This window comes from Cetorhinus maximus, chromosome 3, assembly GCF_964194155.1.
Source record: "Cetorhinus maximus chromosome 3, sCetMax3.hap1.1, whole genome shotgun sequence".
NCBI classification, from domain to species: Eukaryota; Metazoa; Chordata; class Chondrichthyes; order Lamniformes; family Cetorhinidae; genus Cetorhinus; species Cetorhinus maximus.
Genome location: NC_135881.1, coordinates 65,703,303 through 65,728,195, shown reverse-complemented (window position 1 = coordinate 65,728,195; position 24,893 = coordinate 65,703,303). Strand labels below are relative to the sequence as shown.

The window sequence follows — 24,893 nt, the reverse complement described above, 5'->3', positions numbered from 1 at the left end:
GAAACATTTTTTTTTTTTACATAGCACATTGTTGTGCTCCACAATGCACTGCCTGAAAGGTTGATGAAAGGAGATTCAATTGTAACATTCAAAAGAGAATTTGATAAATATTTGAAGGGAAAATACATTTACAGGGTTATGGAGAAAGAGCAGGGGAATGGATTGATTAGGTAGCTCTACCAGATATTCAGGCTTAAGCACGATGGGCCAAACAGCCTCCTGTGCTGTATTGTATGATTCTATGGATTCAGAAAGGGCTTCTCACAATTGATTTGACCAGTGGATACCAACAAACAAACGAAAAAATTGCATCTTTCGAAAAGTCTTTATTTTTTCTTCATCAATCATAACAAAAGCTCATTTTTCTAAGCACAGTAGAGGTAAAATTTAGTTTTTATAATTTGGTTGAGGCATTTAGATTTGGTCACAATCCACATTTATGAATATTAGCAACAAATTCAAATTACATGAATATAAAATACCCAGTACAAAAAACCATACCATTCTGATGAATGATAATGTGCAGTGAAAACAGTATCAGCATAGTAATAGGTATACTAATCTAGGGTCATTATTTAGATCAGACTTGCAAACATTTCAGCATCCCTTGCTTCACTGCATCAAATGAGCTAATGGTCAGATGGGGATTACTGTCAAGAGCATACATACATCACACACATACAATATGCACAGATAAATATGCAAAGGCACTCCAATAATAGAACTTTCATATAATACAATGCGCAAAACATACACACATTTGAAACACTATTAAGGTCACTTAGGCAGGTTTCCCGCTCAGAAAAAGATACCTGGTAAAACTAGCAAAACTACAATAAGAGTAAAATGGTATTCTCAAATTAGGATTTTATTGGCACTCTTGTAAATCTTATTTGAAAGTGTAAATGCTGTGAATAGCTATAAGGCTTGTATGTGAATACCGTGTGGTAAAGCTGTGATATGCTGAAAGGGAGGATTGCCCCATCTAAGCTTTTGTATAAAACATTCAATCAATTTGTCAAACTTCTTTGGTACAATTGCTTGAAAGCTAGTTTTTGAAATATATAAAAATATTTGAATTCTTTTACAAATGACAATACAAAATACCAAGTTCTTGCACACATACAATTATTACAAAATGACTCTTCAGATTCAACAAGTCAGGCAGATGAAACATCGATATTATATTATTCCAATGAACCAGCTTGTTTTCTCAACTTCAGACACTGATTAGTTATACAGAAACTGCTGTAAAAGAACAAAAAAAGAATTCACTAAATCTATTCAAGGAGCAAAGATCTTACAGAATGATGGTAGCTACAAAATGTGTTTTCTTTAAGAGGCCTGGAAGCTGCACTATTCTTAAAGGCATATACGTAAAGCTCTTAATGTTGACTATTCATCAATCAATTTAGCCTAGCTAACCAGTGGGCAATCTATTTTCAGATTGTCACAAATGCTGCTCCTGAATGGGCTGCTTTGGGATGCAGACATGGCCAATTGACTATCCTTCCATTACTCTGGAGTGTCTCTCCTCACCATTTCCTTGCACATTCCCTCCCATCCACACAAAAAAATGAAATGGTACTGTCCCTTTTAAAATCCAGGTGGTTGCAAGCCTCTTCTCAACTAGCTGCAAATGAATGGAGTTTGGCCTAATTATAGACTTGGGAAAGGGAAAGCTGCCTGGTTTAAATTTCAAACAATGTTTGGCAGTTAACTGCCAGTCACCATCATTGGCAACACCACTTGCTAACCAACCAATCAGCACTCTCTTCACATATAAATTGTTGTTTTTCCCTTAAATTGGCATTCTTACAAAGTGTCCCCATGAGTGCAAGACAGAAAACTTAGACATGTCTCTTGTTTCAGCAATACTCAAGTTCTGTATTACCAAGTGATTATAAGAAATATTGTTTGACAAATCTGTTAGTTTTCTGAGGTTATAACCAGCAGGGTGGATATGGGGAAACCAGTAGATGTAATGTATTGGATTTTCAATGGACGTTATTGCACAAAATTGGGGCCACAGAATTTGGGTAATATATCAACATGGCTTGAGGGTTGGTTAACAGACAAAAAAAAAGTAGGAATAAACGTACCATTTTCAAGTTGGAGGCCTTAACCAGCAGGATCAGCGTTGGGCCTCAGCTATTTACAATTTATACCAATGACTTAGATGAGGGGACCAAATGCAATATATCCAAGTTTGCTGATGGCGCAAAGTTGGGTAGGAATGAAGCAAAGGAGGATGCAAAGAAACTGCAGAGGGATGCCGACAGTTTAAATGAGTGGGCAAGAACATGGCAGATGGAATATCATGTGGGGGAGTGTGAAATTAGCCACTTTGGAAAAAAAACTAGAAAAGCAGAACATTTTTTAAATAGTGAGACACTGAAAAATACTGATATTCAGAGAAAGCTGGATCTCCTTGTACATGAGACACCAGGTTAACATATAGGTACAGTAAACAGTTAAGAAAATGATGTGTTAGCCTTTGAAAGGGATTGGAGTCCAGAGTGTAGTAGTATTGATACAGTACCTCATTTGGAGTACTCTGTACAGTTTTGGTCTGCTTACCCAGGACAGGGTATACTAATCTTGGAGGATGTGAAGGTATTAGAGAGGGTGCAGGACAGATTCACGGTAACAGTTCCTGGGATAAAGAACTTTAGTTACATAGAAAGATTGGGAAAGCTGGAACTGTTCTCCTTGGAGAAGAGAAGGTTTAGAGGAGGTTTGACAGAGGTATTCAAAATCATGAGGGGACTAGACAGATAGAGAGAAACTGTTCTCACTAGTGGAAGAATCAAGATCCGGGGAGCACAGATTTAAGGTAATTGGCAAGAAAAGCAATGGAAACATGAGGAAAATCTTATTTATGCAGCAAGTGGTTCAGATCTGAAATGCACTGCTTGGGAGTGTGGTGAAGGCAGGGCCAGTTGAGACTTTCAGTCAGGAATTGGATCATTATCTGAAAAGGAAAATTTGTAGGGCTATGGGGAAAATGCAGGGGAGTGGCACTAGGTGAGTTGCTCTTGCACAAGAGCCAACATGGGCATGAATGGAACACAAATGAGCTCTCTGCCATTGCAACTTAAAACTATTTTTTCTAAGGATCCCCACTGCACTGCTGAGCTATGCACACCATAAATGATGTCAGTGTCACTGGGTTAAGGCTTACCACAAGTTCAACAAAGGTTTCCATCTATGTAATGCTATCCAATACCTACTGGGAAGAGACTGTGTGTGAATCTCAGATGATGACAGGATTTGGCAGAGCTGTGATAGCCTTCATGTTGTAGCAACCTGCCAAAACTTGCTGGTCAGGCCCACATATGAATAACTATTACTTCACAGTAGGATAAGCCTTCAGAATGAATGGGGGAAATGAATGCAAGGGTTCTGGGGTCAGGAGAGAAGAAGGGAAAGAATAGCTTTCAGTTTTCTAAATGTGGAAAGTTCCTTACTTGCTGGTTGAGGGACACACCACACCTTGTAGGATAGCCAGGCACCGATACCATATAGAATTGTTGATGCAAAGCCGAAGAACTACAAAACAGAACAGTGAGGTTAGGGGTTTTCTGTAGAAACAAAAAGGCGGCAATTATTCTTAATCATGTATCCTTCTGTCTCCCAGGTAATGAGTCAGTGCTGAATTAACTAAACTCAAACAGCAGATTGATACAAGATGTGATCATTAAACTCAACGGTCTTGAGTTTCTTCTGGGGGTGGTTGTGGGGGAAGGAGAAAGAAACTCCTCCTAATTACTATTCAACAACATTTCCATAATGGAATCTGCATGGACGGTATCAGGCTTAGCTATGACACCCCACTATCAGATAGCCTGGCAGCACTCTGAAGTTTCACATAGGAACAACGGCTACTTGCGCAAGCTAGCAGGAGTGCTTGGTACCAGTAAAACCTTGTCTCAGCCAAGAAACAAAGTTCACTGGTGGAGGTGGGTGGGGTGGAGGGAGAGAATGGCAACAAAACCATGCCATTGTTAGTATGGCATAATAAATACAACTGCAGTAAAAGAGAACAATTTTGAAACTGAATAAAATTAAAGCTTGCATGATATTTATATGAAATGTTGGATGTCAGTCCGGTGACTATTCTTGCAGTATTGAGTGTGCAGATCAAGCTTCAATGTAAGAGTTTACTGCAAAACATTTCAGCTTCCATTTCATCTGATGGAGCCCATCATAAGCCATAACTAACTCAACCAGGACATTCTCCAACAGTGACTCATAACTAAGTTCTGTTTGTGTTACGAAAGCATCAAAAGTTTGCCCTTTAGAATCGTTGATTGTAGTAGGCCAGTACACCGTTTTGGAAAGCAGTATCCTAGTTTACACTACTTTGTCAAAAGACGACACTTGCATTATGTTCCAAGATCTGATCTACAAGCATTTAAAGCATAAATAATTCTTACCACCCCAGCTGCCAATCCAACGTAACCATAAGTCTTAGTCGCTCCAACAATTGAAGCAATCAACAGCAGGATTGTAGCAACAACATAGTGAAGGAATTCCTGTATTAAAAGCACACAACATTGTGAATGGAACACTGATCTAAAATGACGGTGAAGTTACAATGCTGAACTTGCATTATTATGGCATGTCAACTACTTTACACCAATGCAGTACTAATCGCCCATTAAATAAAAATACTAATTCAAAGGAGGGGAGGGCAAAAGAATCCAATAATACCTCAACAAGTGCAATGTTACAATTCAATAATTTGGGTCACAAAGCTCAAGGATACCCGTGGAGTAAGAAATGGCCCAAACTCTCCAATGCCAGAAATTTAAAATACGTACAGGATTACATAATTTTACACTTAAAGCACACTTTCAAAAAACTATTGCAGGAAAAGCAAAGAGCCATTTAATTTTGATACCAAAGATTTATAGCCAAATATTAAGAAGTATTTTCGGAGTATTTCACAAAATCAGGAAGAATAGGGTTGGCTGACAGCAAGGAAATTATCGTAGCAAAATCTGACACACAAATCAATGGGGTATGGTGACTATGTCACTAGACTAGTAATCTAGAGGCTTTAGCTAATGGCCCAGAGACAAGGGTTCAAATCCCATCATGGTAACTGGGGATTTTAAATTTAATTAATTAAATAAATCTGGAATAAAAAAGTTAGTATAGATGCCACTGACCACAAAGCTGTTGGGTTGTCAAGAAAATCCATTTGATTCAATAATTTACTGTAGAGAAGGAAAGCTGCTATCCTTGCCCAATCTCCAACAAGAGAAAGTCTAACGATCCCCACTTGGCTTTCAACAGGGTCGCCATCACTAAATCCCCCATCGTTAACATTAATATTGACCACAAATGGAACTGGACCAGCTATATAAATAATGTGGCTGCAAAAACAGGTCAGAGGCTGGGAATTCTGCAACAAGTAACTCGCACCCTGACTCCCCAAAACCTGTCCACCATTTACAAGACACAGGTCAGGAATGTGATGGAATACTCTCCACTTGCCTGGATGAGTTCCGCTCCAAGAATTTGTTGCAAGATAAAGCAGCCCACTTGACTGGCACCCCATCAACCATATCAAGCTGTCCCTCCATTACCAGCACATCATGGCTGCAGTGTACCATCTGCAAGATGTACTGCAAAAGCCTTGGTGAGTTGCTTTAACAGCACCCCTCAAACTGGCAACCTCTACCACCTAGATGGACAAGGGCCATATGAGAATACCATCACCCTCCAAATCATGCATCATCCTGACATATCACTACCCTTTGTCATCACTGGGTCAAAATCCAGGAACTCCTTACCTTACCCACTTTGGGTGGACTGTGGTCAAGGAGGCAGCTTACCATCATCTTCAAGGGCAATGAGGGATGAGCAATAAATCCTGACCTTACCAGCAACAGCCACATCCCACAAATGAATAATAAAAGATCCATTATGTTACATTCTGGTCACACAAGGGCACTACTGAGGGAGTGCTGTTTAATGAGACATTAAACTGAGGCCCCAAATGCCCTCTTCAAGTGGATGTACAAAACCTACAGCAGTATTAAAAAAAGGGAGCAGGGTACTTCTCCCAATATCCTGGCAACATTTATCCATCAATGGGCATCCTCAAAATGGATTATTTAGTTATTTATTTAACTGATTCCTCTGGAACCTTGCTGTGTCACATGTCCTTACATTAAAACATTGGAAATTTTGCAAGAGCCTAAGGATGCACTGAGCACATGAAAGAATTTGCATTTATACAATGCCTTTTTTTCTTTCAAGCAAAGAGCAGGATTTTAATTGTAAAACAAGGGTGCAATTTATTTAAAAAATGGCTGCTGCAATTTATACATCAGATTTTATGGATAGCTTCTCAGACTCATTTTCAAGCTGGGGTTTCCAGAGGTTGCTGTATGTTGGTTGGACTGGCTGAGGAATGGTTGCTGAGACATTGGTATGTCTGATCTGTAACTGGTTCATTGGATATAACAGAACTGTATATTGATACACATGACTAGCTGTTACTTTGCCTAAGCTAGAAGCATTCTCCCTCTCCACACTTGGTCATGTATCTCGCCCATCCTCAGGTCCTGATCAACAATACTCAATTAGGTCCTGGAAACTCGATAGGAATGTGAAAACACATATAGTGCAACAAAATCTAAATACTAATTTGATTTGTGAATTATTTAAGTTAAACACTTACTGTTAGCGGCCAGTGCATGCAAGTGATTTTCAGATGAAGTCTTGTGAGGTAAATGGTGTAAAATACCAATGCCATAACAAGAAACCAGATGGTGACAACTTCAAAGTAGCGGTAAGTTGAGTAGTGTGTCCAATCCGAACACCTTATGCATAGGAATGCTATAAATACCACAATCTGAAAAAGGGAAAATGTTCATGAATTAAAACTCTGAGCACTCTTGATAACAAATGCATGGCATCATGAAATATCGTTGACTTCGACAATTTAGTTCAGTATTTAGACTGCTACTTAAAGTGTATTGCTCTTAGCGTAGAAAAGTAGAATTGTTACAATGCAGGAGGCCATTTGGTCTGTCCTATCTGTGCCTGTTCTCTGCAAAAGAAACTCTACTCCCCACTTTTCCTCACAGCCTTGCAGATTTTAATCAGACTTAAAAGGGACTAACCAGTAAACAGATTACATCCCAGGGTTTGCAAATCATGAAAGCTCGCAGAAACTAATGAAACTACTACGACAGGTGCAGGACTTTAATTTTTGTCACCATATTTCAATAACTGGGCCATTAACTGAAATGTGTCAACACCTGAGGGCCATGTTTAATCAACCAATTGAGGCAGAGACACCATAAATCTGCTTATGTCAGCCATGATTTGTAGCCAATAAGGGATTAGCCATATAATTTTCAGTCTATCCACTTGAGCGATTGGGAATAACAATGTATATATTTATACCAGCTTTAATTAATAAAATATCCCAAAGTACTTCTCAGAGCGTTATCTGGCAGGATTAGACATCAAGCCACAGAAGGAAATATTAGGGCAGATTAACTAAAAGCTTGGTCAAAGAAGTAGACTTTAAGTGGTATTTTAAAGTAGGAAAGAGAGATGGAGAGGTGGAGAGATATAGGGAGGAAATTCCAGAGCAGTTAATAATCCATATGGAATCCTGGGTTTTATAAATAGAACCATGGAGTAGAAAAACCCCTCCTGGCGTATTGTGCCCAATTTTGAACACCATTTTTTTAGGATCAATGTGTAGCCTCTGGAGAGCGTACGGAAGAGATGTACTGGAATGGTCCCAGGAGTTGGGAATTACAGTTACATGGATAGACTGAAGAAGCTGGAGTCATTCTCCTTAGAGCAGAGAAGGATAAAAGGAGATATGATAGAGGTGTTTAAAAATCAAGTGTTTAGATAGAGTAAACAAAGAGAAACTGTTTCCAATGGCTGAAACATCAATACTCAGAAGGAACAGATTTAAGGTGATTGACAAAACGACCAGAGACAACATAAGAAAAATAAATATGCAGGAAGTGTTTAGGATTTGAAATACATTAGCTTCTGAAATGGGATGGGGCCAATTTATATCGCTGATGTGTGTCAGGACCCTGAGGAAGTCCCAAGGTGTGCACTTCCATGATACTTGCACTCCAATTGGCAGTTCTACCCTACTCGGATTGCTCCACAATTCCTATGGCAGTGGGATGAGAAGGCCAGAACCATAGAGACTTGGGCTGTTTGCCCTAAACTTACCCTGTTTTTACATGGATTTACTTCGGGAGGTTCGGGGGTCAACACTGTCAGTGGGGGAGATGGTGCTGTTTTGAGGTTGACAGCTCCATTTAAAACAACGTAAGTCAATGAACTGAAGACAGACCTTAAGGGGCATCTCTTCAGTTAATGACAAGAAAAGGTGGCAAGGGGTGGCAATTTTAATTGCTCCAGCATTGTTGTCTGTGCCTTCAGCTGTCTAGGCCCTAAGCTCCGGAATTTCCTCCCTATACCTCTCTATCTCTCTTCCCTACTTTAAAATACCACTTAAAGTCTACCTCTTTGACCAAGCTTTTGATTAATCTGCCCTAATGTTTCCTTATTTGGGTTGATGTCTAATCCTGCCTCCCGATTCTGTCCATCCCTGCTTCCCTGCTGGAGCCAGGACCGGAAGCTCCACCTTAAAATGTTAACTGGGCAGATTAAATCACAGTTACGCAGTCATTGGATACACACTCTCCAATGCTGACCCAAGGATCTGGGCCATTATCTGATAGGATGGTGGATACAGATTTAGCAGTTGCCTTCAAAAGAGAATTGGATATTTTTTTCTTTGTTCTTTCATGGGATGTGGATGTTACAGGCAATGCCAGCATTTGTTGCCCATTCCTGATTGGTCTTGAACAGAGAGTCAACCACATTGCTGTGGAGTCACATGTATTTCAAACCAGGTAAGGACAGCAGATTTCCTTCCCTAAAAGGACATTAGTGAACCAGATGGGTTTTTACAACAACCAATGATAGTTATCATGGTCACCATTACTTAGATTAGCTTTTAAAAAAAATATATATTCCAGATTTATCAACTGAATTTAAACTCCACCCACTGCCGTGGTGGAATTTGAACCCTATGTTCCCAAAGCATTAGCCTAGACCTCTGGATTACTAGTCCAGTGAAATTACCACTACGCCACCATCTTCCTATAAACACAAAGAAAAATTTACAGGGATATGGGGAAAAGAACAGGAGAGTGGAACTAACTGCATTGCTCTTTGAAAGAGCTGACAGACTCAATGGGCTGTCTAGCCTCCTTCTCTGCTATACTATTTTATGATTCTACAATTAGTTTTATTCATTCAGTAAAATATGCATTAACATACAATAGACATCATGTGGCAATTAGCTTAAAATATTCATAATTGTGTCTCATTTTAAGTTACATTTGGACATCAGATGCTGAGAAAGATTCAAGAAAATACTTGTATCTCAACCATAAAGGAGGCATTGCTAGCTCTATCACATGTCCCTAACTGGAATGTTTCAGAGATTAGTTTCTTAAAGAAAAGGAATCACTAACTGATCCAATTTCTCACACTACCCAATGTATTCTATTTTTTACATCATGAAAATAATCACAGAAAGAGTCAGCTATTCCTAAGCAGTCATTACAACACACAGAAAGAAAACGTCTTTGATAAAAGACAGGAAAAGCAACTTCAGAGAGTCACAGACTGCTAATAAAAATTTAGGGTTAAGGGAGAAGGGAGGGGAGGAAGAGAAGATGACAGTTCAGTGTGAAAATATGAAATATGCTATGCTAAACGAAACAATATTGTTCTGGCAACCAGGTTGCAATTTAACATATTCTCCCAATCCCAAATAACACTTAGCAAATTAGATTTGATTTCTTTTGCCAAAATTATAAAGAACTGAACAATAGCTGATCAATAAATATAATGTAGCTATTAAATGTAAGTTAATCAGAATTCCCTTACTGCAGATGACAGTGGTGAAAATCAAAGTAATCTATATTCATTTCAGTTGTGGATATTGGAATTATTTATTGCTCTGAACATGCACACGGGTACAATGTTTATGGCACTGGACAAGCAGCCCAGATGTTGTGAACTTGTATACCATTACAAATTGTGAAATGGAATTGAATAAATAGGTAATCCATGAGTCAGCTTTTGAAACAATGAGCACAAAAGCTGAATTGTAACACTCTAATAATGTCCTACAGGAAGGAAGCATGCCATCCCAACCTGTTCTGGTTTAGCAAAACAGTACACACCAGAACTGAAAGCAGAACCACCACCATATAATATTTGTATAGTACCTTAGCACAGTAAAACATCCAAAGGTGCTTCACAGGAGCATTAGCAAACAAAAATTGACACTGAGCCACGTAAGGAGATATTACGGCAGATGATTAAAAACTTGGTCAAAGAAACAGGTTCTAAGCAGCATCCTAAAAAATAGCAAAGAGAGAGAGGTTTAGGGAGGGAATTCCAGAGCTTTCAGGATCTTAGCAACTAAAGGCATGGCTATCAAAGGTGGAGCGATTGAAATCCAGCATGCTCAAGAGGCCAGAATCAGGGGGAGCACAGATGCGCCAGGGAGTTGTAGGGCTTGAAGAGGTTACAAAGATAAGAAGGGGTAAGGTTATTGAGGGATTTGAAAACAAAGACAAGAATTTTAAAATTGAGTTGTTTGGTCAGGAGCCACCATAGATTTTTGATGGGTGAACAGGACTTGGTGCGAGTTAGAACATGTGCAACAGTGTTTTGTATGGAGGGTAGAATGTGAGAGGCCTGTCAGGAGTACAATGGAATAGTCAAGTTTCGAGGTAACAAAGGCATGAATGAAGGTTTCAGCAGCAGATGAGCTGATGTAGGGATGGAGTCATATGATTTTACAGAGATGAAAACATACATAATGATGTTGCAGATAGGTGGTCAGAAGCTCACTGGCTTACACTAAAAGCAAATTATTGTTGTCAGCAATCCTGGCTTTTATTGTAATCAAAAATGACCTCAGTAATTTGTGCCCATACTGAAGACACCACCTACAAGCAGTGAAATGTTAAGCTTCACTGCACTCTTATTAATCTCTCGATTTTTTACTCTTAAATAAATCTTTTATTCATTATGTTAAATTCATTTCAATGCCTCAAACAGTAACTTCTAACTAGAATTAACTAGAATCATCATTGTCACAATTTTTAAAAATTAATTCATGGGATTTGGGCATCACTGGCTAGGCCAGTATTTATTGCCCATCCCTAACTGCCCTTGAGAAGATGGTGGTGAGCTGCCTTCTTGAATCGCTGCAGTCCCTGTGGCGTAGGTACACCCACAGTGCTTTTAGAGACGGAGTTGCAGGATTTTGACCTAGTGACAGTGAAGGAATGGCAATATATTTCCAGGTCAGGATGGTGAGTGGCTGGTGTTCCCATGCGTCGGCTGCCCTTGTCCTTCTAGATGGTAAAAGTCATGAGCTTGGAAGGTGCTATCTAAGGAGTCTTGGTGAGTTCCTGAATGCAGCCAAATCTAACCTTGTCTGAATGCCAAATTTGGAAGCCAGTAAATAAAACTTTCCAGAAGTCTTTTTGAACTGGATGCAAGATGACCGATTGCCCTGTTGTGCAAATAAGCATGGCTTAGAAAAGAAAAAACTGTGGCAAAGTATTACTCAACTGAAGGAACTAAATACTCATAACACAGATACCATACAAATTGCTTGAATTCTTCAACAATGGCATTAAAGCAACTCTACAAACCTGGCTCTCTACAGATTCAAGCGTTGTGTAAACTGTAAAAGAGCAACAAAAATTGTTTTCACGAAGAAAAGCCAGTTTTTGCTTTAAAATGATGGCAAATTTTTCATAGGCAAAGATCATGAAAAATCTTGTCTTTCAGGTAGTTAGCATGGTCACTGGGACTGAAGAGGCCAATTCTTGATCCGTGGGCTTGAGGCACAGGAACTTCTGGTTTGGAGGAGCTATTTGTTTGAGTAGACTCCATCCTTTGCCTGTGTCTTCCTTCAGCAGCCTCAGATTTGTTTGTTTTGAACTTTCAAGTTGCTTTCCTGGTTGATGTGTGCCAGCTGTCTCTGTCTCCCACATCTTTTAGTCAGTGTCAGCCAGAGCGAGCCATCTTTTCAGTTGGTATTTGAAGTGCACCTCAGTCTCACTTACCAGAGCATAATTCACCATAAAGCATTGCTTTTGGCTTTCTGGAAACCTCCATGTGTGACATATGTCCTGACCAGCGCAATCTGTGTTGCAAGACAATGCATTCAAAGCTGGGCAGATTGGCTCTGTTGAGGACTTCAATGTCTGTGATGTAGTCCTGCCATCTGATATTCATGATGGATCAAAGACAGTTTTGATAAAAGCTCTCTAGCAGTCATATTTGTTTTCTGTACGGAACCTATGATTCTGACCCATACAAAAGGGTAGTGATGACGACTGCTCTGAATGTTTGAGTTTTGGTAGAGATGCATAGCAAATGGTTTCACCAGATGTGCTACGAAAGGCAGCCAAAGGAACCATTGGCCTTGGATAGTCGATTGTCTAAGTCCTTATTGACAGCGACATCATGTGTGATAGTTATACTCGCTTAATGTTCATCCATTCAACTCTTTTCAATATAATGCCACCAATGCAATGGGGGGGATATATCCTTTTAAAGTGATGATGTTCACTATTACATTGTTCTTGACCTCCTTGGTGACATCATCACTACTCCACTCACCGTCTCACCCCAAATGCCCTAAAGAATTATTGATTTGCTGTTTCCACATCCAGGTAACAGGGACTGGGAAGAGACTCACTGGGGATCGGAGGGAAGAAACTTGCTGGGGAACCTAATTCAAATTCATACCTTAATCCTTATGGGAAAATCTGATTTGCTTAGCATTGTTTCACTTAAAGTTGTACTTTTAAAGAACACAGCTAGGACATTAAGGAATGACTGTAATGCTATCTAGATAGATACACTGTTCTACTGGATTGAGGTTGCTGCTGTTGATTCTGACCTGCAGTGGATTGCAATTTCCACAGGGCCAAGGTTGGTACAACACTTGTGTTTTTTTTTAGGCTAATAAGGTCAAAGGCATTTGATGCCTCAGAGAAACAGTTTACAAATGAGCTACATTGTTTCTGCCGTGCATGCCAGAAGGGTGCAACCACCAACAAGCAGAAATTCCACAGTAAGTTCTTCTGTGGTTTTGGTATGTGCAAGTAGTTGTGACAGATTGAAGAGGCTGCAGTCTGTTTGGAAGCGGATGTATATGCCCTCTGTCATGCCTGCCTCTTGAAGCATCATACTGAAGAAATAGAGAAAAAGGCTGGTGCCAGAACACAATTGCTTAACACCACTGGAGTTAGGGACATTGTTTGAGGGGGTTCCATTCTGTTTCTCACAACCTTTCTGGCCTTCACGCAGGTGAAGGAGAATGAGGAAGAACCTTGAAGGACACCCAATCTAGGTGGTATATTCCAAAGTCAGTCCCAGCTGGCTGTAATCTCACCAAGGCTTGCGATACAAATAATGTATGGACCCATGTTTTGTTTGCTACACCTCTCCTGGATCTGCTCAGTACAAGTATCATGTCTAGTTCTCTTGTTGGGTTTGAACCCACACCAACTGTCAGTGAGGCTATTGTCGGAACAAGTCTATGAAGAATAGTTCTGGCATGATTTTGCCTACAATGGAGAGTAAGGCAATGCTTCTGTAGTTTGACAAGTCAGACTTGTTTCCTTGTTTTTATAGAGGAAGACAAGCACAGCATCACAAAGTTCCTGAAGCACTTTCCCTTTCTCCCAGCATGCTGTAAACAAGCCTATCAAAGATCACATTTCCTCCCTGTTTAAATCCTCAGCTGGAATCCCATTTATTTGGTTGTTTTTTTTTGGGGGGGGGGGTGGTAGAGCAGGAACACTGTGACTTTAACTGTGCTGTAACAGTCTTGATCACTTCATTGGTTCATGGTTCATCCAATCCAGACTTCACTTCTCTCTGGGAGATCTTTACGATGGACATCTTCTGCACCAGCTGCTGGTCACCAAATTAATTCTCAAAGTGTTCTGACCATTGGCGCAAGATGGACTCTATCAGGATGGTTGTGTCATCCAAAGGTTTTAGTGGTACCTGCACCTGGCCGGAATATCCGTATAGAGATGTCAAGGCTGTTACAATTATAAGGTTTATAAGATTATGTTTTGAGACTGTGTCTTAATTTGAGACAGAATGAGGGGGGCGGGGGGGGGGCATGTGACCTGTTCTGACATCTGCCTGACAGCAAGCCTGGCTGTTAGAGATTAAAGGGGACCCAGATTGTTTAATTGGGAAGAAGATGCAAGATGTTTAAACATGGAGACAATGGCAACAGCTGCATGCTGCCAGTGGTAGACTGAGAGTCTCCAAAGTCCCAGAAAAATGTTGAGAATATCAGGCTGTAAATAATCGTACATTTAGTATCAAGATGTAAAGTTGGGTTCTCAAAGATAGCTAGTTAGGATTTCTACCTGGATACAAGGCCCATGTGATTCACATTGCCATGGAAACAGGCTTTGAGGGGTAGAAGGATTTCTAAGACACCCCTGAAAACTCAGGGACACAGTCAGTCTGCCAGGGTCCAGCAGAGAGAACACATCGAGAACCCGAAAGTCTCTCTGATTTACTGTGCCGCAATGCAGGTGGAAGGCTCGCACTTGGATCGAAAAGACCAAATTTGAGAGGAGTTAAAATGAAGCTGGAAACCTCTAGCTTGGCTAGAGGGAGGATCTCCAGTAATACTCTTCCCATAAAAGACAGTTCTGGAGTTAAAAGTACCCAGGCTGGGAAAGGAAAAGATTGGAAGTAAACTCTCAGGAGCTAAGAATAATTTTGACTGATTCTGAGAGATTTGAATGTCTGCTTAAAGGATAGTGTAACATACACCTGATAGTAGAATTTATTTTGGTTGCATTAAAAGTTCTGCTCTGTAGTTTAAAGTCTATGTTGCCTACAAAAATAGTGTTTAGTCAATAGAGCTTTTAGTCTGTTTGTTACAGTAGACACCTTAAAAGTGTGAATCTTGTCATGTGATCCATTCAGCTATTACCTGGAAGTTCAAATTTGTTTTAAAAAATTATCGAGGTATCATAGCAAGGCTTTGTAGAAGGATTTCATTTCACCCATATTTACATACATTTTGTATCCTCTCAGTGAGTATTGTTCAGTTGTTTTAGATGATTGAGGTCGGTTTGCAGGGTACTGCAGGCTTTCTTTCCTATATGCAGCTTTTGTAGCCTAGTCATCAGGGGATGCAAGTAATCTATTGTGGCAGGAGGGTTTCTTTTAAAAAAAACTCTTGGATTTCAGTGTCATTTTCGTCAACCCAATCTTGGTTTCTTCTGGTTGAGAAGCCAACGCCTTGTGCATTTAAAAAAAAAAAGCATTGCTAAAGGCATATGCACACACAGACACACATTCCCAACATGTGGTGTTTAAAAGACAGGTGTAAAGAGAACGAATAATGAGGAAAGATTTGAGAATCTTAAACTTGAATGTAAAAAAACAATTAAAGGGACTAAAGCTCACAATATCTAAAATAGCTACATTCTGGAATATGAATAATTATTTCAAGTAAATTAAGAAAATAAGCCCATTAATGAAAATGAGTGAGAAAAATGTGGAATAAATAGCAAGGAATAACTTCTTAACATAGTGATTAACCTTTGAAGAGCAAAGCAAAAATTGGTAGTGTTAAAAATCAACAGATGGCAGAATTAATCTCCTAAGGAATGAGTTTGAATGGGCCAAATGCTATTTGTTGGGAAACCTGAATCATTATCCCCAACAGTGATTTTCACTGAAGCCCTCACCAGTGCCTTAAATCATCTTACCTAGAACTCACTAGCATTCTTGGCCCAATGGTTCAGCACACAAAGCCTGAATATTTCTCTAATTTTTCTTCTCATCCAACATCAGCAGTGTTCTAGTAAAGCACCCAATTGTCCATTCTTTATCTGTGAGCCTGGACAGAAAGTATTAATTTGCTATTCCAACATAATGGCATCAGAGCTGAACTATTTTCATATGATGCCCACACATACATATTTTTTTAAAGCAGGCAATGGACGGCAATCAGAAGTGGGAAACTGGCCAACTTTCCATGTGGAGGTTAATCAATGTCCCATTGCTGCCCTGACCAGATCAGCTAATTGAACACACACCACAAATCAAGACTGGGATGCCCAGGTCTGTCTCACTGTGCTGCATTGGACTAAGCTCCCTGCAGGACTTAGTAACTCTTTCAAGTACATTCACAGTTCTTGACTTTTTTTTTCCAGGAGTGGGACATGAACCCACAACCTTCTGACTCAAAGGTGAGGGTGCTATGAACTGAGCCACAGCTGACACCTCCTGCAGGACTTAGTAACTCATGAGTAATTAACTCAGTTAGTAATTCAAGCTGATTTTTGAACTCGTTATCCTATAAAAGCCTAAGAAATGGGAGCAGGGGTTCAGTCATTCAGCCCTTCGAACCTGCTCCTCCATTCAATATAATCATGGCCGATCTTCCACCTCAATTCCACCTTTCATACCTCTCAATTTCCTTAATATCCAAAAGTTATCGATCTCTGCCTTGAATACGTTCAACAACTGAGCAGCCCTTTGGTGCAGAGATTTTCGAAGGTTCACAACCCTTTGAGTGAAGAAATTTCTCCCATCTCAGTCCTAAATAACTGACCCTTTATCCTGAAAAGGTGGTCTGGTGTCCTAGGTTCCCCAGCCAAGGGAAACAACCTCTCAGTGTCTAAACCAGTCAGGACCCTTCGGAATCTTGAATGTTTCAATGAGGTCACCACTCATTCTTCTAAACTCCAGAGAATACAGACCCAATTTACTTGGCCTCTCATCATCATAAAACAACCTTTTCATCCCAGGGACCAATCTAACGTGTTACAATGGTGAAGGTTATATAATTATGATTTTTGGGACTATATCTTTTTGATCTGAAAGAGGATTATAGTTTGGGTTAGAGTTTAGGATTGTACCTTTAAATTAAGGGTAAATGAGAGGGATCATGTGATCTGTGCTAGAGTCTACCTTACTGTAAAGGCTGGGTGGTCGTTAGTAGAGATCAAGGCGAAGACTCAAATTATGTTACTGAAAGGGAGGAGAGTGATATTTACATTTGAGGAGAATCACGGCTGTTGTTACGTCCACAAAAGACTTTAAGTCTCCTGAAAGCCATAAAGAGGTTACCAGTATCAAATTGCAAATAGTTGTGGTTAAACCAGTCCCTTTGTTTCAAAAAGATTGTAGTGGTCAGAGACAGCTAACTAACATTTCTACTTGGAGACACAGCTAAGGTGTGTCCTGTTGCCACCTTAAACCAGCAGGTCTGGCAGCATCGGCGAAGAAGAAAAGAGTTGACGTTTCGAGTCCTCATGACCCTTCAACAGAACTGAGTAAAAATAGGAGAGGGGTGAAATATAAGCTGGTTTAAGGTTGGGGGGGGAGAGAAGTTGGGGTTCTCTTTATGGGGTATGTGGAACATTCCTTGTTCCAGTCCTACTCTGGCCCCCTCCCACAACTCTTTCTCCGGTACATCGATGATTACTTCGGTGCTGCTTCGTGCTCTTGTCGGGACCTGGAAAAATTTATTAATTTTGCTTCCAATCTCCACCCCTCCATCATTTTCACATGGTCCATCTCTGACACTTCCCTTCCCTTCCTTGACCTATCTGTCTCAATTTCTGGTGATAGACTGTCCACCAATATCCATTACAAGCCTACCGATTCCCACAGCTACCTCGACTACAGCACCTCACACCCCGCTTCCTCTAAGGACTCCATCCCATTCTCTCAGTTCCTTCGCCTCCGTCGCATCTGTTCTGATGATGCTACCTTCAAAAACAGTTCCTCTGACATGTCCTCCTTCTTCCTTAACCGAGGTTTTCCACCCATGGTCGTTGACAGGGCCCTCAACCGCGTCCGGCCCATCTCCCGCGCATCTGCCCTCACGCCTTCTACTCCCTCCCAGAAACATGATAGGGTCCCCCTTGTCCTCACTTATCACCCCACCAGCCTCCGCATTCAAAGGATCATCCTCCGCCATTTCCACCAACTCCAGCATGATGCCACCACCAAACACATCTTCCCTTCACCCCCATTGGCGGCATTCCGTAGGGATCGGTCCCTTCGGGACACCCTGGTCCACTCCTCCATCACCCCCTACTCCTCAACCCCCACCTATGGCACCTCCCCATGCCCACGTAGAAGATGCAACACCTGCCCCTTCACTTCCTCTCTCCTCACCGTCCAAGGGCCCAAACACTCCTTTCAAGTGAAGCAGCATTTCACTTGCATTTCCCCTAACTTAGTCTACTGCATTCGTTGCTCCCAATGAGGTCTCCTCTACATTGAAGAGACCAAACGTAAACTGGGCGACCGCTTTGCAGAACACCTGCGGTCTGTCCGCAAGAAAGACCCAAACCTCCCTGTCGCTTGCCATTTTAACACTCCACCCTGCTCTCTTGCCCACATGTCTGTCCTTGGCTTGCTGCATTGTTCCAGTGAAGCCCAACGCAAACTGGAGGAACAGCACCTCATCTTCCGACTAGGCACTTTACAGCCTTCCGGACTGAATATTGAATTCAACAACTTTAGATCTTAAACTCCCTCCTCCATCCCCACCCCCTTTCCGTTTCTTCCCCCTCCCTTTTGTTTTTTCCAATAATTTATATCGATTTTTCTTTTCCCATCTATTTCCATTATTTTTAAATCTATACCTGTAATACCGTCAGTCTTTCCACCCCACCCCCATTAGAGCTGTACCTTGAGTGTCCTGCCATCCATTCTTAATTAGCACATTCTCTTAGATAATATCACCACCTTCAACACCTCTTTGTTCCTTTATCTGTGACATCTTTTGATTATCTGCTCCTATCGCTGCTTGCTTGTCCCTACAACCACCACCCCCCCAACTTCTCTCCCCCCACCACTCCCCCCCCACCCCCCCAACCTTAAACCAGCTTATATTTCACCCCTCTCCTATTTTTACTCAGTTCTGTTGAAGGGTCATGAGGACTCAAAACGTCAACTCTTTTCTTCTCCGCCGATGCTGCCAGACCTGCTGAGTTTTTCCAGGTAATTCTGTTTTTGTTCCAGCTTCTTGAGTGTTGTTGGAGCTACATTCATCCAGGCAGGTGGAGAGTATTCCATCATGCTCCTGACTTGTGCCTTGTAGATGGTGGACAGGGTTTAGGGAGTCAGGAGGTGAGTTACCCGCCGCAGGATTCCTAGCCTCCTGTTCTCATAGCCATGGTATTTACATGGCTAGTTCAGTTCAGTTTTTGATCAATAGTAGGGTTTCAGCAATGGCAATACCATTGAATGTCAAGGGGCGATGGTTAGATTCTCTTCTGTTAGAGATGGTCATTGTCTTACACTTGTATGGCACGAATGTTATTTGTCAGCCCAAGCCTGGATATTGTCCAGCTCTTGCTGCACGTGGACATGGACTGCAGTATCAGAGGAGTCACAAGTGGTGCTAAACATCCCCACTTCTGACTTATGATAGAAGGAAGGTCATTGATGAAGCAGCTGAAGATGGTTGGGCCTAGGACTACCCTGAGGAACCCCTGCAGTGATGTTCTGGAACTGAGATGATTGACCTCCAACAACCACAACCATCCTCCTTTTTGCTCGGTATGACTCCAATCAGCAGAGTTTTCCCACTGATTCCAGTTTTGCTAGGGCTCCTTGATGCCACACTAGGTCAAATGTTGCCTTGATGTCAAGAGCAGTCACTCTCACCTCACCTCTGGAGTTTAGCTCTCTCGTCCATGTTTGAACCAAGGCTGTAATGAGGTCAGGAGCTAAGTGGCCCTGGCAAAACCCAAACTGAACGTAAGTGAGCAGGTTATCGCTAAACAAATGCCACTTGGTAATAGTGTTGATGACCCCCCTTTCATCACTTTACTGATGATTAAAAGTAGACTGATGGGGTGGTAAATGGCAAGTTTGGATTTGTCCTGCCTTTTGTGTACAGGACATACCTGGGCAATTTTCCACATTGCTGGGCAGATGTCAGTGTTGTAGCTGTAGTGGAACAGTTTGGCTAGGGGCGTGGCAAGTCCTGGAGCAAAAGTCTTCAGTATTATTGCTGGAATATTGTCAGGGCCCATAGCTTTTGCAGTATCCAGTGCCCTCAGTCGTTTCTTGATATCTCGTGGAGTGAATTGAATTGGCTAAAGACTGGCAGCTGTGATGCTGGGGACCTATGGAGAAGGCAGAGATGGATCATCCACTTCTGGCTAAAGATTGTTGCAAATGTTTCAGCCTTATCTTTCGTATTGATGTGCTGGGCTCCTCCATCATTGAGGATGGGGATATTTGTGGAGCTTCCTCCTCCAGTGAGTTGTTTACTTGTCCACCATCATTCACGACAGGACGCGGCAGGACTGCAGAGCTTAGATCTGATCCGTTGGGTGTGGAATCACTTAGCTCTGTCTATCGGTTTCTGCTTATGCTTTTTAGCATGCAAGTAGCCCTGTGTTGTAGCTTCACACCTCATTTTTAGGTATGCCTGGTGCTGCTCCTAGCACATCCTCCTGCACTCTTCATTGAACCAGGGTTGATCCCCTGACTTGATTGTAATGGTAGAGTGGGGGATATGTTGGGCCATGAGGTTACAGATTCTGCTGCTGATGGCCCACAGCACCTCATGGTTGCCCAGTCTTGAGTCACTAGATATGTTCCAAATCTATCCCATTTAGCACGATGGTAGTGCCACACAACACAATGGGAGGTATTTTCAACGTGAAGACGGGATTTCGTCTCTGCAAGGACTATGCGGTGGTTACTCCTCCTGATACTGTCATTGACAGATGCATCTGAGGAAGGCAGATCGGTCAGGTTGAGGTAAGTATGTTTTTCCCTCATCGGTTCCCTCACCACCTGCCACAGACCCAGTCTATGCAGTATGTTCTTTAGGACTCAGCTACCTTGGTCTGTAGTGGTGCTACTGAGCCACTCTTGGTGTTGGGCATTGAAGTTCCCCACCCAGAATATATTCTGTGCCCTTGCCACCCTCCCTGCTTCCTTCAAGTAGTGTTCAACATGAAGGAGTAATGATTCATCAATTGAGGGGATTACAGTATACGATAATCAGCAGGAGGTTTCCTTACCCATGTTTGATCTGATATCATGAGACATCATGGGGTCTGGAGTCGATGTTGAGGACTCCAAGGGCAACTCTCTCCTGACTGTTTACCACTGTCGCCACCTCTGCTGGGATGGTGATTATGGCATCTGGGACATTATCTGTAAGGTATGATTCTGTGAGCATGACCACTGCCTGACTACCCTGTGAAGCAGCTCTCCCAATTTTGGCACAAGCCTCCAGATGTTAGTAAGGAGGGCTTTGCAGGGTCCACAAGGCTGAATTTGCCATTGTCATTTCCGGCGCCTAGATCGATGCCGGGTGGTCCATCCAGTTTCATACAACTGAGTGGCTTGCTAGACCATTTCAGAAAGCATTTACGAGTCAACCACTTTGCTGTGGATCTGGAGGCTGCAGTTCCGCTTTTCCTTCAACATACAGTACTTCAAATTTGTCTACATTAATTTTTAATCAGCCATTGTTCTGCCTAAAATAATGTCTTGCCCACCTGATTCTGTAAACCCAAGAGTTGTCTCATATATTCCACAGACCCTTCCAGTTTGGCATCATCTGCAACTTTGACCAATTTCTATCTAGTTTCTAACCTAGAATTCCCCTCCCTTATACCCCTGAGACTCCCTCACTGTCACTCCTTCAAGGTCCTCCTTAAAACTTACCTCTGACCAAGCTTTTGGTCACTGCTCCCTCTTTGGTTCAACATCCCATTTTCCTTCACATTTCCTTCTCATTTTCTGGTTTCTAAAACATTCCCAATCCTCACTGAATATAAAAGCAAAAGTAATGTTGAAATTGTGAACTTGTAGTAGACATTGGTCAGGCCAGTTGGTGCACAGTGCACAGTTCTGAGCATCCCATAAGGATATTAGTGCAGTAAAGATTCATCAAAAATACATCTGAATAAGAAGTTATTAAAGCTTGAAAAATGTAGCTTTTTCACTGGAACAGCCAGTGAAGAATGAATCTAACATAGGCTTACAATATTATGGAAAAGTTCAAGCGGGTGAATAATGAGTTTGCCTTTATATCATAGTTGGTGAGTGGTTAAAGGGGGAAATGGGGAATGGACCATATGTTTCATGAATATAAGAAAAAAGGGGAAGTTAGAAGTGCCGTACCACCCCACCCCTTCGTAGATTATTGAAGCATGCAATATTTTACCACAAATGTCGATTAAGAGACTATGACATTAAAAAATGAACTGGTTAGATTTGAGGGGAATACATGAAAGGGTATGGAGGAAGAGCAGCAAAATCGAGTGGATAACTTTTGAGTTAGCACAGGTGTGTTACGCCAATTGCCTCTTTTTCTCTGCAGGCGAGATTGTTTAGCTTTGAAGCGTATCCTTCACGACAGCAGTACCAGACATGAGCAGTCGACAACATTCACATGAGGTAATACTGTCCTTTGCTTGGATTGGATGAAAAATTAATCTCACTTGTCAGTTTTCAAAATATGCAGGGGAACAGTAGTGGGTGAGAGACCACGCCTCATACGGATCACTTCACTAAAAGTGAATCATCCGACCCATTTCCCACCCACCCACCGTGTGCACTGTCGAACCCTCCACGCCAATACGAGTGAAAAGTTAGAACTTAGTTGGAAGTTATCAGGATCAGCTATACACTGAAGCTCTAACGGAGCGAGCGGCACCAGCAGAGATTGTGACGCCTGTTCACACATCAGCACAGGCAGAGCACACACCGAGGAGCGGAGTCCTGCCCACTGACTTACACATGGGACAATAATTCATATGATGGAAAATGTTCCATGTGAAAGGACAGTTCCTTCTAGAAAAGCAGTCGCAGGATATAGCGCTGGCCTGGCCGGTTCCGTTATTCACAACAAAGTTAAAAACAAAGCGGGAAATCGTCAAGCCCTTAAATTAAAAAAAAAACCGGTTATTATCTCCCCGGAAATGTCACGAGCCGGACTTGTCAGAGCCTTCACCTATTCCAGGAGAATTACTTCGACAAACCAAAACTTGCTGAGATAAGAAAATAACATTATTAACTAAATCGAACGAAAAAAATTAACTATCTTGCATAAATTAGAGAGTTTGGCTGCAGCCCCTGTCAAACACATCTTGAAATGCCTTAATGCAAAGCCATGTTTTTCACTCCTCGTTTGATAAACTTGTCTCCTATAAATGTTTTTTCCACCCCCCCCACCCCCGTTCCAGGCCAGTACGAGAAGAGACTCGCAAACACATTTTTCAGCAGAAAACCATTACAAAGTGCAGCAGGAAGATGGCGCGGGAAAAAAAATAAGAACGGGCGAATCCTACCGCTTGTACAATCTTCAAAATGCCAGAAAAGGACTTGGCATAATTTTGGTCTATGAAGCCACTGCCAGTACTCCTTGTGACGGTGGTAGTTGTTGACTCCTCCATCCTCATTCAGTCAGAGTCGCCACACAGACTCAGTCAGCGCCCCGCCCCGCCGCTCGGCTGCAATGAACTCAATTCCGCACACTCAGCATGATTGGCAGCTACACCGAGTTACTGATTGGCTGGTGAAGGGTGCCCCCCTCCCCCCCCGCCCCTATCTAGCTAAAAGTAAAACACTGCGGATGCTGGAAATCGGAAACAAAAGCAGAAAATGCTGGAAAAGCTCAGCAGGTCTAGTAGCATCTGTGCAGAGAGAAACAGATTTAACGTTTCAAGTCTGTATGACCCTTCTTCAGAGGACCTGCAGCCATGAGACATCAAAGGCTTCAGACACTGGTCTACTCACAGGGCTACACCCATCCGTCTGTGTACCATGCTGTATAGGCTGATACTCAATCTCAAGGCTCAATCTTGGAAAGTGACTTTTTAAGGCTGAATAATACTTTTTTAAAAAAAAGTTACTTGGAGTTACCGTGGTGCATTGAAACACCTACGGGTAGAGTATATTCAGAGGAAGAAGGTCATATGGGCTTGAAACTTTAACTCTGTTTCTCTCTCCACAGATGCTGCTAGACCTGCTGAGCTTTTCCAGCATTTTCTGTTTTTGTTCCGCTATCTGGCTATCCCTTTTCCACGGTGAAGAGGATATAGTTACTGAAAGTACGCTTCTTTTCTATTCTATGTAAAATTATCTTTTGTAACTGTCTCTAATAGTATCTTCCTCTGTACGTAGGTGTTTCAATACACCACCGGAACTCCAAGTAACTTTTAAAAAAAATTATTCAGCCTTAAAAAGTTACTTTCCAAGATTGAGGCATGTCCACTCTATCAGCCTATAGAGAGTGGTATACAGACAGATGGGTGTAACCCTGTGAGTAGACCACAGTGTCTGAACCCAATGATGTCTCATGGCTGCAGGTCAAACAACACCAAAAATGAATTTGATAGTGCTCTTCATGACTACAGAGTGCTCTTCACGACCACAGGATGTTGCTTTACAACAATGAAGTCATTTTTGAAGTGTAGGCCCTGTTGTAGTGTAGGTTATGCGACTTTTTAAAAAAGTTCCATTTTAACTGCGTGATAATTGTTAATGATTGTCAATCAAACTCCATTTCCCAGAAAGTGAAGTGGAGAGTCTCATTTCTTCACATTGTGCACTGTTGTTGAGAATACTATAAATAGTACATGTTAAATTATATTTTTTAAATTTGCTGGAGTCCTTCGGTAATTTTTAAAGTTATTCATGGGATGTGGGTGTCATTGGCTCGGCCAGTATTTATTGCCCAACCCTAGCTGCCCTTGAGAAGGTGGTGGTGAGTGACAGTGAAGGAACAGCGATATATTCACAAG

The 24,893-nt window shown here is 41.7% G+C and overlaps 1 protein-coding gene across 1 annotated transcript; it reads right to left on the bottom strand.

Annotated features, from left to right (window-relative positions):
• Positions 1 to 306: 306 nt before the first annotated feature.
• cmtm7 (CKLF-like MARVEL transmembrane domain containing 7) lies at positions 307 to 23,651 on the bottom strand. The gene is made up of 5 exons (XM_078538499.1): positions 23,439 to 23,651; positions 6,698 to 6,871; positions 4,440 to 4,538; positions 3,471 to 3,552; positions 307 to 1,248 (listed from the first exon to the last, which is right to left on the bottom strand). Exons 1-5 carry the CDS (start codon positions 23,547 to 23,549, stop codon positions 1,235 to 1,237), a joined length of 480 nt encoding a protein of 159 aa, XP_078394625.1. The 5' UTR covers positions 23,550 to 23,651; the 3' UTR covers positions 307 to 1,234.
• Positions 23,652 to 24,893: the final 1,242 nt, after the last annotated feature.

What these genes read in the sequence shown, in the direction of transcription:
- cmtm7 (XM_078538499.1), bottom strand. Translation starts at nt 23,549, where the DNA reads ATGAGGATGGAGGAGTCAACAACTACCACCGTCACAAGGAGTACTGGC. An exon ending in TTTTGAAGATTGTACAAGCG is followed by an intron (nt 6,872 to 23,438) that starts GTAGGATTCGCC and finishes TCCCTTTTTCAG; the next exon opens with ATTGTGGTATTTATAGCATT. An exon ending in GCATGCACTGGCCGCTAACA is followed by an intron (nt 4,539 to 6,697) that starts GTAAGTGTTTAA and finishes CTTTTAATACAG; the next exon opens with GAATTCCTTCACTATGTTGT.